The sequence below is a fragment of the Lytechinus variegatus genome, chromosome 18 (assembly GCF_018143015.1).
Source record: "Lytechinus variegatus isolate NC3 chromosome 18, Lvar_3.0, whole genome shotgun sequence".
NCBI classification, from domain to species: domain Eukaryota; kingdom Metazoa; phylum Echinodermata; class Echinoidea; order Temnopleuroida; family Toxopneustidae; genus Lytechinus; species Lytechinus variegatus.
The window spans coordinates 16182540-16197842 of NC_054757.1; the positions used below are offsets into that span (position 1 = coordinate 16182540).

The 15303-nt window shown below is 36.0% G+C and overlaps 1 protein-coding gene across 2 annotated transcripts in view; it reads right to left on the reverse strand.

The window, feature by feature from the left end:
* The window catches only part of LOC121431588 (dual 3',5'-cyclic-AMP and -GMP phosphodiesterase 11-like), a 72924-nt gene that overhangs the window by 45018 nt on the left and 12603 nt on the right, over positions 1–15303 (reverse strand). For both annotated transcript variants that reach the window (XM_041629136.1, XM_041629135.1), the window contains one exon: positions 3107–3145. In XM_041629136.1, the coding sequence (XP_041485070.1) occupies positions 3107–3145 (39 nt within the window). The remainder of the gene's footprint in view (positions 1–3106; positions 3146–15303) is intronic.

Genomic DNA, 15303 nt, shown 5'->3' on the forward strand with positions numbered 1-15303 from the left:
ATAGCAAATGAAAAGCAATATTAGAGGATTCTATATCGTAAATATATATTTCTGACCTATAACGTAAAATTTGGTGAAATTTAGAAGGATTTTGATTGAGTAATAGAGGTTTAAACTCAACGTTGTGATCTCCTGAGGTATAACAATTGCAAAATTATTTTTATTGCGTACTTCTCAAGACCTTTGAAATGGGTGAACTTCAAAGTTCGATAGCAAAAAAATCAAGTACATGAACCCATGTTAATTCTTGTATATTTGGAATATTCAGGTGCTTAAGTAACTCTGCAAAATTTGGTGAAAATGACATGGATTTCATTTTAACTGTGGAAATGCCTTAAACTATACTTAATTCATTGACCGTTAATTATATTAAAAATCAAACTTTGTTTTTTAAGATTGAGAATTAAATATTTAAAAATAAATTAAAAAAAACATAGGATTAGTATAGCGTACATATCCATCTTGTTAGATACTCAAGGCGCTCCTATATTACCCAGCTAGCCTACCGATTCCGGTGCTAACAGCATTTTGAGGAATGACTTCCTGTTGGAAACCATTTACCTCACCTGGGTTGAGTGCAGCACAATGTCGGCAAATTTCTTGCTGAATAAAAACACCTCATGACTGGAAATTGAACCCATGTCCCTCACATTGAAAGACGAGTCTTAACAACTTGATCATGCCACCCCCATAAATTAAAGATTAAATTTTATTGTGTAAGATTTTAACCACTTGCTTAAACTGTTTGAACAACTACTGAAGGTTCATATCAAACAGCATTGTATAAAACTTATACAGCGTTTTCACTGGGCACTGTTGTAAATGACGCAAAGTAGGTTTCCTTTTATAAGCATGGCACAAACTTTCTGCAAGATGCCTACGCCGTGTGTTATCGTCAATCGTCAAAAGTTCGGTCAGTTGCACTCACGTTTGCACTCACAGAAACACACTGTTAATAAAGACGGAAAACACGAGGGCGCAATGCACACACACATACCGGGTGAGGGGTACAAACTAGGAAATGGGTGGGGTTCAAACATGAGGGCGGGGTCATCCAGAAATTAATTACTAAAAAACTAAGGGGTGAAGAAGGCTCTAGACTTTCCAGACAAATTATATTCATCATTTTTTTTTAATTAGACTGAAATAAATTTTGGATATTATCGTTAGTCATTATAAAACTGTTTTTAATATAATAATTTGTCGCTTGGTAGATAGATTTTATTCGCTAAAAAATACAATGATAAACAGACAGGGGATTGAACACAAATTGGCATCTGTCATACATACACTGTAAAAACTGCGGTGTTAAAACTGACACCAATTGGTGTTAAGAGGACCGCACCCTGAGGTGTTAAAATTACACCCTAGAGATTAAACATAACACCAAAGAGTGTAAATGTAACATCAAAAGGTGTTGTAATAACACCTATAGGTGTAAAACTAACACCACCAATTTAACACCGGTGTAAAATAGCTAGTGTGGTCCTCTACGTACATGCACCGGTTAACACCACAGTTTTTGCTGTGTAAGTTTTTCTTTGGGGGGGGTGGGGGGGAGTGGCAATTTGAATTCCTTTCTATAAGTAACAAAAGGTGTCTCATAATTCAATAATATTCCAAATAAATATATGAAGAAAGAGATATTAGATAATTCATTAGATTTTATGAAAAATAGAATTGTGCATTTATTGCCAATGATCCAACACTGCGAAAAACAACAGAATTGATTCAATACCAGCATGGTATCTATTTGGCATTTAAGCAACATGAATTAGTGTTAAACCAATATCAGTTTGATTTTTAACTGGTGTTGTTTCAACACTTCTCTGATGTGGACCGATACAGATATCAGGCTGGCGTTAAATCATCACCAGTGTTTTTGCAGTGAAGAATGCGGTTTTATTGCATGAATCAAAATTGAATCATTCGTATAATCCATTATTCTTAAACAATTCTTTCATTCAAACGTGTTACGGTTCATGTTTAACCTGGGGCTCAAAGAATAGGAAGGATGGATGAGGGTAAATCAAAGAAATTAGTAAATAGATTACACTACAATACACACAATAAAAACAAGTCATGCTACTTTGGGGAGAGAAAGGGAACATGAACTTCACAAATCACACCTGGCACGACACAACACTACCCTCTTAAATTGGCAACACCAAACTTCATCAGATTAGTCTCTAACTTCATTTTCTGATCTAGGTTAGCAAAATGCTAATTTCACAACCGTTATGAAATGCAATAACCCATCAACCATGAAAATATCTACTCCTTAAATTGGCAATGCATATGTCTTTTGTAAAAATTAAAATATTTTCAAATAAATTTGGAAAACAAGGAAATTATGAAAAAATAAATTCACACAATTTCATATCAAATCAATATGCTCATAGCCCTCAATGGCTATGAACCCTCATTGGATATTTTGTTTTTTACTGGCTGAAAAATAGTCACTAAAATGCAACGGAAATGTGATCAGAGTCTGTTACCAATTTAAGGAGTATCATATGAAAATAAAGACCAAGGAATAGGCTGCATCCATCTCAACAAAGTAATAAATGCTATGATATACCACAACCAACAAAAAAAATGGTGGGAGTATAATCAGTATAATATCAGGGATTATATCGTTGCCAATTTGATCGAGTGAATAAAATGTTTAATACAATAATGCCACCAGAGATAGATAGCGTTAGATGCCTCCTTTTTCCAAGCTACACCGGAGGAAAGATGCTGATAATAAAGGCATCTGAAGAGCAAGATTGTTGCTGATTTGAGGAATAAATAATGAAGGTGGTTAACATGAATGGCATGTTTCGGGGAGACGCATAAGCCAATGGAAAGAAAACGGGGAAAGTTACAAACTTTGATAGTATGCGTATTAATGTTCACAAGCATGCTTCTGCCATGTGGATATAGATATGGGTCTCCTCATGCTAAGCGTAGAAAAAAAACACCAGAAAATGGGGAAAAATAAGGAAGGGTGGAAAAGTGCAAGTGTTGTGTATTTTTTTTCTCAGAAAAACAGGGGTGAAATCAGTGAGGAAATGAAAAGAAAAGAAAACTCAAAAAGTGTAAATCTTAAAATGAAATGTACCGTCTGCTCTTTACTGGCCATCCGCTTATTTTTCTTTTTCTGTGAATAAAAAGAGTAAAAATAAATAAAACAGAGGACAGAAAATTATGGAAGTGCTGACAATGAGTTAGAAAAAATGTGGATTTCTTAATTTTTTTTTTTAAATATGCATTTCATTAATGTTTCTTTTCTTTCCAGAGGGGATGTTATAGACAAAAAACATATCAATGATCACATTAAATGAATGAATCGGATTTAAAATCTGAGCATGTGATGGGAAAAAATTGTTTGCATGAAATAATAAACCAGCAAGGATGATCCATTTCCTACGATTCTAGAAAATGCAAAGAAGAAAAAAAAATGCAGAAAGGAAAAAAATGACATAGAAGACTTTTTTGGTCATGAGACTACCGCACATGAAAAACAAGTAAAACATTGAATTACTGGCAATAATTTGACTACGAATACACACAAGTTTATATCATGATACTTTTCCAGGTTTGATATTGTTAACAACTGAATGGGTAAATACATGTGACATGATCGTTAAGAATTTCACAACAATTTTCATTACACTAAATGCAATAGCATATCATTCTATCATCATCATTTGTAAGAGAAACCAACATTAGACACCCACCAGCACTATATATATCAATACTAAAATTAGCCTATTTATAACATTCATACAATATACAGAGTTCAATCAAACTTTAAGTGTTTAAATAGGTCAATGACATGTGATCCGATGAGAAATACTTCCACAGAATAAGTTACAGCTGTGTATTCCAAAGGTTTGATATCGTAAGTGTTCACTGGTCAGACATTTTGTAATGCAGAAAAATGAAACAAGGTTCCAGAGATTGATTAATCTGATCGCAAAATGTGGTTTGTTACACAGTTCAAGCGCTGTCTAAAATTTTCCACAATGTTGTTTACTGTACAAACGTTCCAGTACTTGTTAACAGTTTTAAAATTGCTTAATATATTGAGAATTACATATCAGAAATCAAACTTGTTGTTGAAGATGTAAAACACTTGTTAGAAACTTTCAAAGAACTACTGTGCAAATTTGCTTGTTTCAGAGTTAACAAACCTTTGGAAGAATGTACGTAGGGAATAGCAAATCTTCAAGGATAACAAATACATACCAGAAAATCTGCACATTTAATCCCCATCTAGTAATTCATGTACCTTGTTACACTATCCTAACCATACATCCTCAGGTGAAAGAAGATTGGAGTTATTAGGTGGTTTCAAACCGTCTAGATCATATGAATCCCGTTAAATTACGAGAACATTTTTATGCTAAAAAAATACCCATTAATTATTCCTGCATTCACACTGCCCCGAAGTATACCCTTCGGGATAAGTTTCTGAAGTTAAGAGCATGCGCAGTATGGTCTGATCAGAATGCTCAGTAGTGAGCATATTATTTACTAACAAGCTATACTTACCTCGAGTCAGGGTAACGAATAGCAATTTGATGAGATGGTATAGGTAAGTATAGCGCAGTGTAGTAAGATAAGCAGGCAAGGCGCGAGATTCAAAATCACTAGCCCACGGCGCCCGCACCCAGTTCCCGTAAATTGCTTTCACATTGCCAAAATACCTACGACCTTGTAAAATCCCTGCGAAAGTTCTCGTAATTTCGCCAAGTACCTACTATTTAGCAGGTATTTTCTTTCGGGGAAATTACGCGTAGTTTGCTTTCACATTACCAAAATACCTGGTATTTTCTGATCGGGGTAAATTTCCCGATCAGAGAATACCTGGAACTGACGAACTTCGAGGCGGTCTGAAACCACCTATTGATGAAGGAACATCTGTCCTTCACACCATTGCCTCTTGGAAATGGATGGTTACTGTATAAAGCTTATGAGAAGTACATAATTCAAAAGTCAACAGATTAACTCATTGCCTGTTGAAACTGGACGATCTCTGTCCAAAGTTTACGGGAATCACAGAAATCAGCAGTTAACAGGTTAACCTAATTACCAATGGAAGAAGGTAGTCCCTGTAAAAAGCCTATGGAAATTACAGAAATTCAGTTGTCAACAGGTTAACCCAATTGATAACCCTAGTTTCGCCGCATGCAGGATTTCATTGTAGTGTTCCTGAATCCCTCATTGGTTTGTCTGCACAGAAATCTGAGGTGGTGCCATGGCTATTATGCTTTTCACACTGCATTTCCTTAAACCCATACTATCCTTAACCCCATACTATCTTTCTTCGATTCACACTGTCTTTCTTAACCCCATACTATCTGCTCAGCCAGGGTTAATGCCTTAACCCTGGACTATCCCTCACCTCATGAATATTGATGATTTTACCATACAGAGCGTGATTAACAAGGAATTCGACTTCTGTGATTGGCTAATGCTCAGCCCCGCTTTCCTTAGCCCTGTTTTGTTTTCACACTGCATCTCTTAGCACCGCAATTGTGGTTCTAGCACCACAATAAGCCAGCTAACCCTGCTTTTTTGCAGGGCCAGATAGAACCGTACTATTTACCACTTTGCTAAAACGTAGTGTGAAAACAAAGTGGGCTAAGCTTAACCCCGGGACATTGGTGGGGCTAAGACCCCCCCTTAGCCCCACCAATGTCCTGGGGTTAAGGAAAAAAGTGCAGTGTGAAAAGCATATAAGTGGTTTAAGGCGCCTGACAAAGGAAAGACAAAGGTTCAAACCACCAGCCACAGTAATTATGCCTGCGAGTACGGCATTTAATCAACAACGCTCTTTTATCCTGCATTCGAATATATTAAAATGCTATTCACATTCTTGGTAACTATGAGTGGACTTACTAGTTTTTTTAAGGAAGATTGGAAAAGAGAAAAACAAAATCCTGATAAAACCCTTTGCTGCTCATGGCCTATTGCCAGTTACACAAAAATGCAAAACCATCTCCACATCAAACAAATCTATTACATAAGCCATGGTATACCCTCAGTCGGTTTCGAGTTGGTGCGAAAATGTAGCAAAACCCTTTATGTGCAACCTGGTTCTTCGTTCATTAGAATAACATAATGAGGGTGTCTCAATGTTGGTTTTCAAATTTAAACAGCAACATAAATCATGATTGAAAATGCAATTACAAAACATGGATACAATGAGAAACACTTAACTGTCCCTGTTAAGAACTGTAACAGTAAACGTCTTTCAGATTGCGATTCAGAGAAAAATTTAAACGCCCCGACACTGAAAGCGATTAAGCTTTGGAACGTCTTGGCCTACGCAAGCATCTGTCAGAATTGACCTTTCTTGTCATGGGTCAAACGAGAGCGGGAAATTTAAAGACAATCAACGTATAATCAGCTTTATATTTTCGACACCGAACAGTGCACCCCTGATCGTGTTTGTGTTCGGTAATCGCATTTTCACAACCCTACCCCATGATTCATGTTGCTGTTTAAATTTGAAAATCTACATCAAACACACCCACTTCACAACACACATGCATACATTCAATAGCTTCATGTATGTAATCAATATTGATTTGAAGGCGAAAGGTTAAAAATAAATTTGTTTGCAAGTGGTATATCTGTCTTTCAAAAGATATTTTTTTTTTACAATTTTAGAAAAGGTCCTGGTAGCCTTAAATCGTATATTGTACAAAAAAATATCCCGGACAAACAGCCGTCATCAAACGAGGAAAACTTAGTGGCAAATCAAATAGGAAAGCATAGCCAAGGTGAGGCCTCAAGCCCCCTCCCCCTCCCACACCTGTTTCCCCTTCAAGCATTAGAAGCTGGTGGATTATGAGGTTGTTCATCATGTTAATTCGTCGTCATATTCTTTAATGTTATTGTTACATTTTATTGTGCCAGACCCCCTGAAATGGGCATCCCCAGAGTTTGTCCCTTTACCCCACCCCACCCCAATATGCTATTGAGCAAATTAATGTATAATACCCCTTTCATAAACCCAATAATGCGGAGAATAGCAGCATGATTTGGTCATAAAATAGGAGGAGGACCAGAATTATCCGCATTATTTTGATGCTGCTATTATCCGCATAATAGCAGCATCGAGACAAGATTTTGACTTTATGAACGCATTTCCAAAGTAATGCGGATAATTGCCATGGTGCGGTCACAAGGTCACCCTTTTGCAACGCAACCCCATCGGAGGGGGCGTGTGCAGTTGCCAGGACAATTATCCGCCTTTTTCAGGTCGGGCAGCTCGTAAAAAATAGTGCGGATTATTTTCAGAGTTTGTGAACACAATTTTTATTGAATTATCTGCATTACTCTTAGACGGATAATTGGAGGATGGGTTTATGAAAGAGGTATAACTTGATATTTGAATACTCTTGAAAAGCAATAAAGATAAACATGGAGATAAGAGGGAAGACAGAAATAAAAGAAGTTTGAATATAAAGTTGGAAAATAATAGGAAACAGATTCAACAGATTTAAATAAAGAACACATTTATTTAATCAAGGAGGAAAAACACCACAGCAAAAGTAGGGGAATGTGGATGACTGAGGGGTAGCAAAAATGAATAAAGACACAAACAAAAATGGTAAAAAAATATAGAGAAGGTTATAGAGAGAAAAGTAAAGGAATGAACGAATGAATGAATAAATGAATGAATGGATGGATGGATGAATGAAAGGATGGATGGAGAGGTGAATTAATAGATGGATTGATGAATAGATGGATGAACAAGTTAGTGAATAAATTGATGGATGAATCAAATGATGGATGGATGGATGAATGAATGAATGAGTAGATGAATGGATGGGTGAATGAATGAGTGAATAGATTGATTGATGGATGGATGGATGAACAAATGAGTAAATAGATGGGTGGATTAATAAATGAATAGATGGATGGATAGATGAATGAATATATAGATGGATGAATGAGTGAATAGATGGATGGGTGAACAAATTAGTGAATAGGTGGATGGACAAATGAACAGATGGATATATGAATGGATAGATGAATGAATAGGATTGATGGATAGATGGATGGATGAATGAATTACAAGGGGGATAGACACACAATCAGAGAGACAGAGAGAAAAACAGATAGACATGACTAAGAGACAAGCAAAACCAATCCTGCAACAAAACGGACAGAGGAATAAAAACCAGAGACACACAGAAAGATAAAAAGACGTAAGAAGTCCCCAGAGAGTCTGACAGACAGGAAGACAAAAAGGCAGAGAGATAGGCAGAATGACAGAAAAGACCAATGACATAGAGAAGGGACAAACAGACTGACAGAACAAAAACAGACAGAGAGATAGGCAGAAACTTGGAAGACACAAGCAATGACATATAGGAGAGACAGTCAGACTGACGAAAAACAGACAGAAAGACAGAGAGATGGGCAGAAAGACAGACATGTGATGTGATATAGAGGAGAGACGGACAGACTGACAGAACAAAAAACAGACAGGACAGAGATGGACAGAAAGACAGACATGAGACATGGTATAGAGGAGAGACGGACAGACTGACAGAATGGAAACAGACAGAAAGATAGAAAGAGATTGTCAGAATTAAAGACAGACAGAAACACAGGCAGACAGACAGACAGAAACACCAGCATACCTCTCATCTAATTCATCAACGGCTGGGTCTGGGACTCACAGCAGAGGAGGAAAAAATGGCTCCCATGTCAGTCTTCTCATTTTACAGAGCCCTGCACTTTTCTCCAATGCAATCAACAATTTACAGCTAGACCGATGAATTAAATGCGTTTAAGGGTACAACTAAGGGTTCGTTCATACACGAATACAACATCGTTTCACAGAAACACTGTTATACTACAGAAACATCATATGATATATCATGGAGTTAAAACAGGCGTTCACACCTGATGGAAATAACTGCGTAAAAAAAAGAAAGAATTTTGAGAGCGGAAGGAACAAGTTTGAAGATATTCTTTTGAGTGAGAATGGCGCTATAAAAGAGACCTCTTTAAAAGCAATATCAAAACTTGCTCAAACTATCAAATTACCATCTCAAACGAAAAAAAAAATGCTATAACCCCCCCCATCAGCATGCTCCCATTGGAGAAGTACTTTGACCTTTGTGGAGAAGGGGAGTTTCCCTACTGATAAGAACCCTTCCTAAATTGACCAAAAGAGAATAAAGTGGTGCTTGAGGTCAACTCCCTAAACTGACAAAATTTCCTGTCTGAAATGGACAAGGCCCTCTTATCTTCTGCTTTAAAATTGTCTGTCTGCACTGAAATATATTTACAATAAAGCCTTGCTGACTTTGGGATAATACTGGAGTTTCAAGGCAATGTTCGGGCCACATCTTGTTACCATTCAAACAAATCATGATATCAGCTGGTATGGGGTCAAATAACAATTTGGAAAGTCTGATGAAGGCGCTTTGATAGTGGTTTTCTAGTTGGGGGGATTATTTGTTTTAAGCAAAGAATGTTATCATTGTCATCATCATCACATACATTCATCAACATCATCTTCAACATTATCTTTATTATCATTGTCATTGTCAACTATTTTGGACTTACTGATTATCATTTGTGCCGCCATCATCACCATCACTAATACCATCATCATCAATCATCATCATCACTATCATCATTACAATCATCACAATCATCATGATCATCATCATAATCATTACCAACATCATCATCCCCATAATCATCATCATTATCACTATAATCAGCATCATTGCCATCATCACCTCTATCATCATCACCATCGACATCATCATCAACATATATCATCACCATCATCAACATCATTATGATCATCACCATCATCGCCACCATCATCATCCTCCTCACCATCATCACCACCATCACCATCATCACTACCATCATCATCATCATCATCATCATCACCATCTTTTCCCATCATCATCATTCTCAATACGATCTTCATTGTCTTGTTTCAAAATGGAATTGGCATTTAACACTGACTGCTAAAAAAATCTACGATATAGAAAAAAAAATTGCATCTACTGAGCCTCAAAATTGGAATGCTCAGTATTGATCAGCTTTTTCCGAGCATAACAACAAAAACATGTGAGCAAAAGAAAAAAATTGATTAGTTTACAAACATACCGGAAAGCATGATTCAACCAGAGAGCATGAATAGAAATCATAATTGAATCAGGACAAAATAGATTTTTAAGACTCAGTGAAGTCAACAGGAAATATAAAGGAAGGAATGAAATGCATGGGAAAAAATATACATTAGGTGGTTTCAAACCGCCTCGATCACAAGAAACCCCGTTAAATTACGAGAACTTTTTAAGGCTAAAAAATACCTGTTAATTATTCCTGCATTCACACCGCCCCGAAACACATCCTTCGGGATAAGTTCCCGAAGTTACGAGCATGCGCAGTATGGTCGGATAAGCAGGCAAGGCGCGAGATTCAAAATCACTAGCCCAGCAGCCACCCACGCCGCCGCGCCCAACGACACGCTGGGCTAAAAGTTCCTGTAATTTGCTTTCACATCGCCAAAATACCTGCGACCTTGGAAAAATCCCCACGAAAATTCTCGTAATTTCGCCAAGTACCTACTATTTAGCAGGTATTTTCTTTCGGGGAAATTACGCCTAGTTTGCTTTCACATTACCAAAATACCTGGTATTTTCTGATCGGGGTAAATTTCCCGATTTTTTTAATTTACAACTGTAGTTCATAATTTCTTAAAATATATTTAAAAGAGGCCCATAACCGTATCTACATGACAAAGCTATCTGACAGAAAGGAAGAAAGATGGAAAAGAAGACGAATGGAATAAGATAAGAGGGCAAGATGAGAGAGAAGAAAAAAAAAACGGGGAGAGAGAGAAACAATAAAGCAGGAGAGACAAAGAGAGAGAGATATTTAGAGAGAAGAGGAAGAGAGAAGGGTTGAGAATAGAGAAAGGAGAGAGAAATAAAGCAAGAAAGACTGCGGAGGGGGGGGGGGGTTCACAAAGAGTTAAGTATGAATTAGAGTCATGCTTAAATGAATAGTTGATCGCATCATAAAAGACAAAACTGCATTGGTCAGATCTTGCCAAGAAGACACACACTACTGTGTGTATCGGTCAACGAGATTGGATGTTGTATAACATATACGCATTGGCATTTAAGTGCAACTCTAAGTCATATTTAAATCTTTGTGAAATACCCCTGGTGTGAGAGAGCGAGAGAGAGGAGGAATGTGAAAGAGAGGGAGAGAGAGAGAGAGAGAGAGAGAAGAAAAGACAGAGAAAGAAGCATAAAGGAAAAACAGTAGGAGGGTGTAGAGAGAAGAAAACAGAAAGATGGGGAGGAAGAAGTAATAAATAATTATAATTGGATAAAAGTCTCGCCATGTGCCCTTTCATATGCACAGACGAGTCAGAAACAGATGACATGGATGCTGCCTGCTAGGGAATCCCATACGCCAATTGCGCCACAGCAGCTGATGTTTAGCCCTTAAAGGGGAAGCTCACCCTGAAGAAAAATTTCTTGTAAAAATACCACAAAAACAAATACAAAAACATCGGTGAAGGTTTGAGGAAAATCCATTGAAGATTAGACAGTTATTAGAATTCCAATTTTGTGATGTCAAATATAAGCAACTGCCATGTAATATGAAAAGCCCTAATTTTTAACATTTTAATAGTTCATGATGACGTTTTTCTTTCAGGAGCAGATGTGAAACAGTTTTTCTGTTGATATACTGAAGGAACAACAACATCCAGTTTATTTTTTTGAGAAAATGACATTCTATTGCTTTTATTTATTACACGATAAATGGGGTAATTTCTCACATACGATGTCACAAATCACAAAATGAAAATTCTAATAACTTTTTTAATCTTTGATGGATTTTCTTCAAACCTTCACCAAGTTTTAAGTATTTTTCTGGTACATTTAAAAGAAAAATTTTGCCAGGGTAAACCCCTTTAGAAATGTTTAGGGCAGCATTTCATCAAACAAATATTCTCTCAATGTTGTAATAAGCTACTGTAAATGCTTGCATCTGACTGGCTGAGAGCAAATTAGTGAGCAAAAATCGATGAGTAATTTCTTCATGCAATGCGCCCCAGGGCTGCTCCACATATACACTTTCAATGATGACAAGACCATTGTTACATTGGTAATAACCAATGCTGAAAATGCACTTCAAATATCGTTATGAGCTGGTGTAAATCCTTGCATCTGATTGGCTTTCATTTCAATAGCTTATGAGTTCAAATTCTGTCATTCACAGGAATAAAGATGTGTGCAATATTGGTCCTAATGAGAGGAATAAATCTAGTATCCAATGAAGAAAAGACATCCAATGTACCTTTAAAGGTCAAGTCCACCTCAAAAAAATGTTGCTCTGAATCAATAGAGAAAAATCAGACAAGCACAATGCTGAAAATTTCATCAAAATCAGATGTAAAATAAGAAAGTTATGACATTTCAAAGTTTCATCTATTTTCAACAAAATAGTTATGAACGAGCCAGTTACATCCAAATGAGAGAGTCGATGATGTCACTCACTCACTATTTCTTTTGTTTTTTATTGTTTGAATTATACAATATTTCAATTTTTACGAATTTGACAATTAGAACCTCCTTGCCTGAAGCACAAAATGTTAAAATAATGGAATTCCACGTGTTTAGGGAGGAATGAAACTTCATTTTACATGACAATGATGAGAAAATCAAAATATTTCATATTTCATATAATAAAATACAAAAGAAATAGTGAGTGATGTCATCAACTCTCTCATTTGGATGTAACTGGCTCGTTCATATAACTATTTTGTTGAAAATAAGCGAAACTTTAAAATGCCATAACTTTCTTATTTTACATCCGATTTTGATGAAATTTTCAGTGTTGTGCTCGTTGAATTTTTCTCTTTTTATTCAAATCAAGTTTTTGTTGGGGTGGACTTGTCATTAAATAATCATTATTTGTTAGACTGTGCAATAGAGCCAAATACTGCACATCAATATTTGTACAGAAGCCTATGTGGAATTTTGGTACATTGTGCAATATACTCTGATATGGCACAGCAAATCATGCAAACCAAAATATATGGTACTTAAGTGTACCATCCGAAGGCCGTATATTTACAATGATTCAAAATATTGAATGGATCCACCAGTATTTAGGCTTTCTTCCCTACACTATCACTTTATTGCCTTTAATATTAACTTATGAACTGATGAACCATGAAGAATATAATTTACGCATGTCAGGTAGTTTAGCAATATGCACACGACAAAGTCCTTCACACACTACACAATCCCATTCAACTGCGACCAGATTTAGGATCGAATTGCAATTTACTTTATCTATAATACTCAAACTGGAAGGTTATGTCAGATGAGGTTTGCAGTAAAAAAATTCTGGTTTCTGCAAGATTTTTCTTGAAGTAAAAACCACATTGACTTGTAATTATAGTCAGTCACATTGATGATACAAAGTTGCTTCTTCTTCTTCATTTTCACTGTTTCTCTACCTCATTTTCCTATTTTTATTTATTGTCTTCTCCTTCATCAATAAATGTTATTCTTACACAAATATCACCACCACCACTACTAGTAGTAATACTTCTACTACTGCTGCTGCTATACTACTACTACTACTACTACTACTACTACTACTACTACTACTACTACTACTACTACTACTACTACTACTACTACTACTACCACCACCACCACCACCACCACTACAACTACTACTACTACTACTACTACTACTACTACTACTACTACTACTACTACTACTACTACTACTACTACTACTACTACTACTACTACTACTACTACTACTACTACTACTACTACTACTACTACTACTACTACTACTACTACCACCACTACTACTACTACTATTATTACTACTACTACTACTACTACTACTACTACTACTACTACTACTACTACTACTACTACTACTACTACTACTACTACTAATACTACTACTATTACTACTACTACTACTACTACTACTACTACTACTACTACTACTACTACTACCACCATCACCACCACCACCGCCACTACTACTACTTCTACTACTATATACGACTACTACTACAATTACTAATACTGATAATTTTGATACTACTACTACTACTGTTTGTGCTAGATAAAATATTTTCAGCTCGGACCATCCCATTTATAATTCTCTCCTCATTTTCATAAATAAACGAAGGAAAAAAAGTTATATTATTCGCATTTTCGCTGACTTCCTAGCCATTGCACAATACAAATAGCAAATATTCTGAATTGTGCAATGGTACGACATTTCACATTTGGTGAAAGAAGGAAACACTCTTTTCAACTACGCCTCGTTGAATAAATCATCTTTTCTTTTACCTCATTAAAAATCTTGTACCATCACGCTCATGTCTATTCACTATTTGTATATCAATGAAACCAGGGGGTTGTTTCACAAAAATTCAAGTACGACTTAGAGTGTAAGATATGTAAACACCAATCATTGATTTATATGCCATGCTAGTAGTGTGCGTCTTCTTGACCAGGTCTGACTTTTATTATGCACAAACTAGGCAAGTGTGACTCTATGTCATACTTTGTGAAACACCCTCCTGGTATGGAAACAAAAAATGAACCTTGCAGCTTTACAGGGTCTGAAATAAAAGATTACCCGACCTTTTGCCATCATCCATATTTTATTAGTTGCTGTAATCATGTCCTAACTGAGAACGGTCTGACGTAAGTGCAGGTGTCCCATTTACATCCTACTCCAAAATAAACTTGTAGACAGTCTAAAAGTAGTTGTTGAGGTATTTTAAACACTACCTGTAATTACAGTAACTCAGTCCTTATAAATTTTGACTGAAGGCAGCTGAAACTTAAATGGGCCAGAAGTGATAAGGTGCATTGAAAAGGTGAGCAAATAAAAAAATGAAATTACAAAGAGGAGGAAGATTTAATAGCAAAAGGGAGAAGAAATATGACAATAATCAAGAATGGCCTTGAACAATAGACCCCATCCAATGTAGGATAAATAAATAAATAAATTACCAAAATAAATGAATAAATGAATATGTAGATAAAATAAATATATTAATAAAAATTTGAATAATTTGATGTTAGATAATTAAAATACTTTATTTCATCCTCTAAACTTTGACATATTTTCAAGACCATATCCACCTTTGTAAGTGAAGTACTGGTAGATTCATTATCTGAAGTATATTGTGCCAGGACATACATAGCTGCCACATGGTTTACATTAAGGAGAAATATTGAAAATGCCATGAAA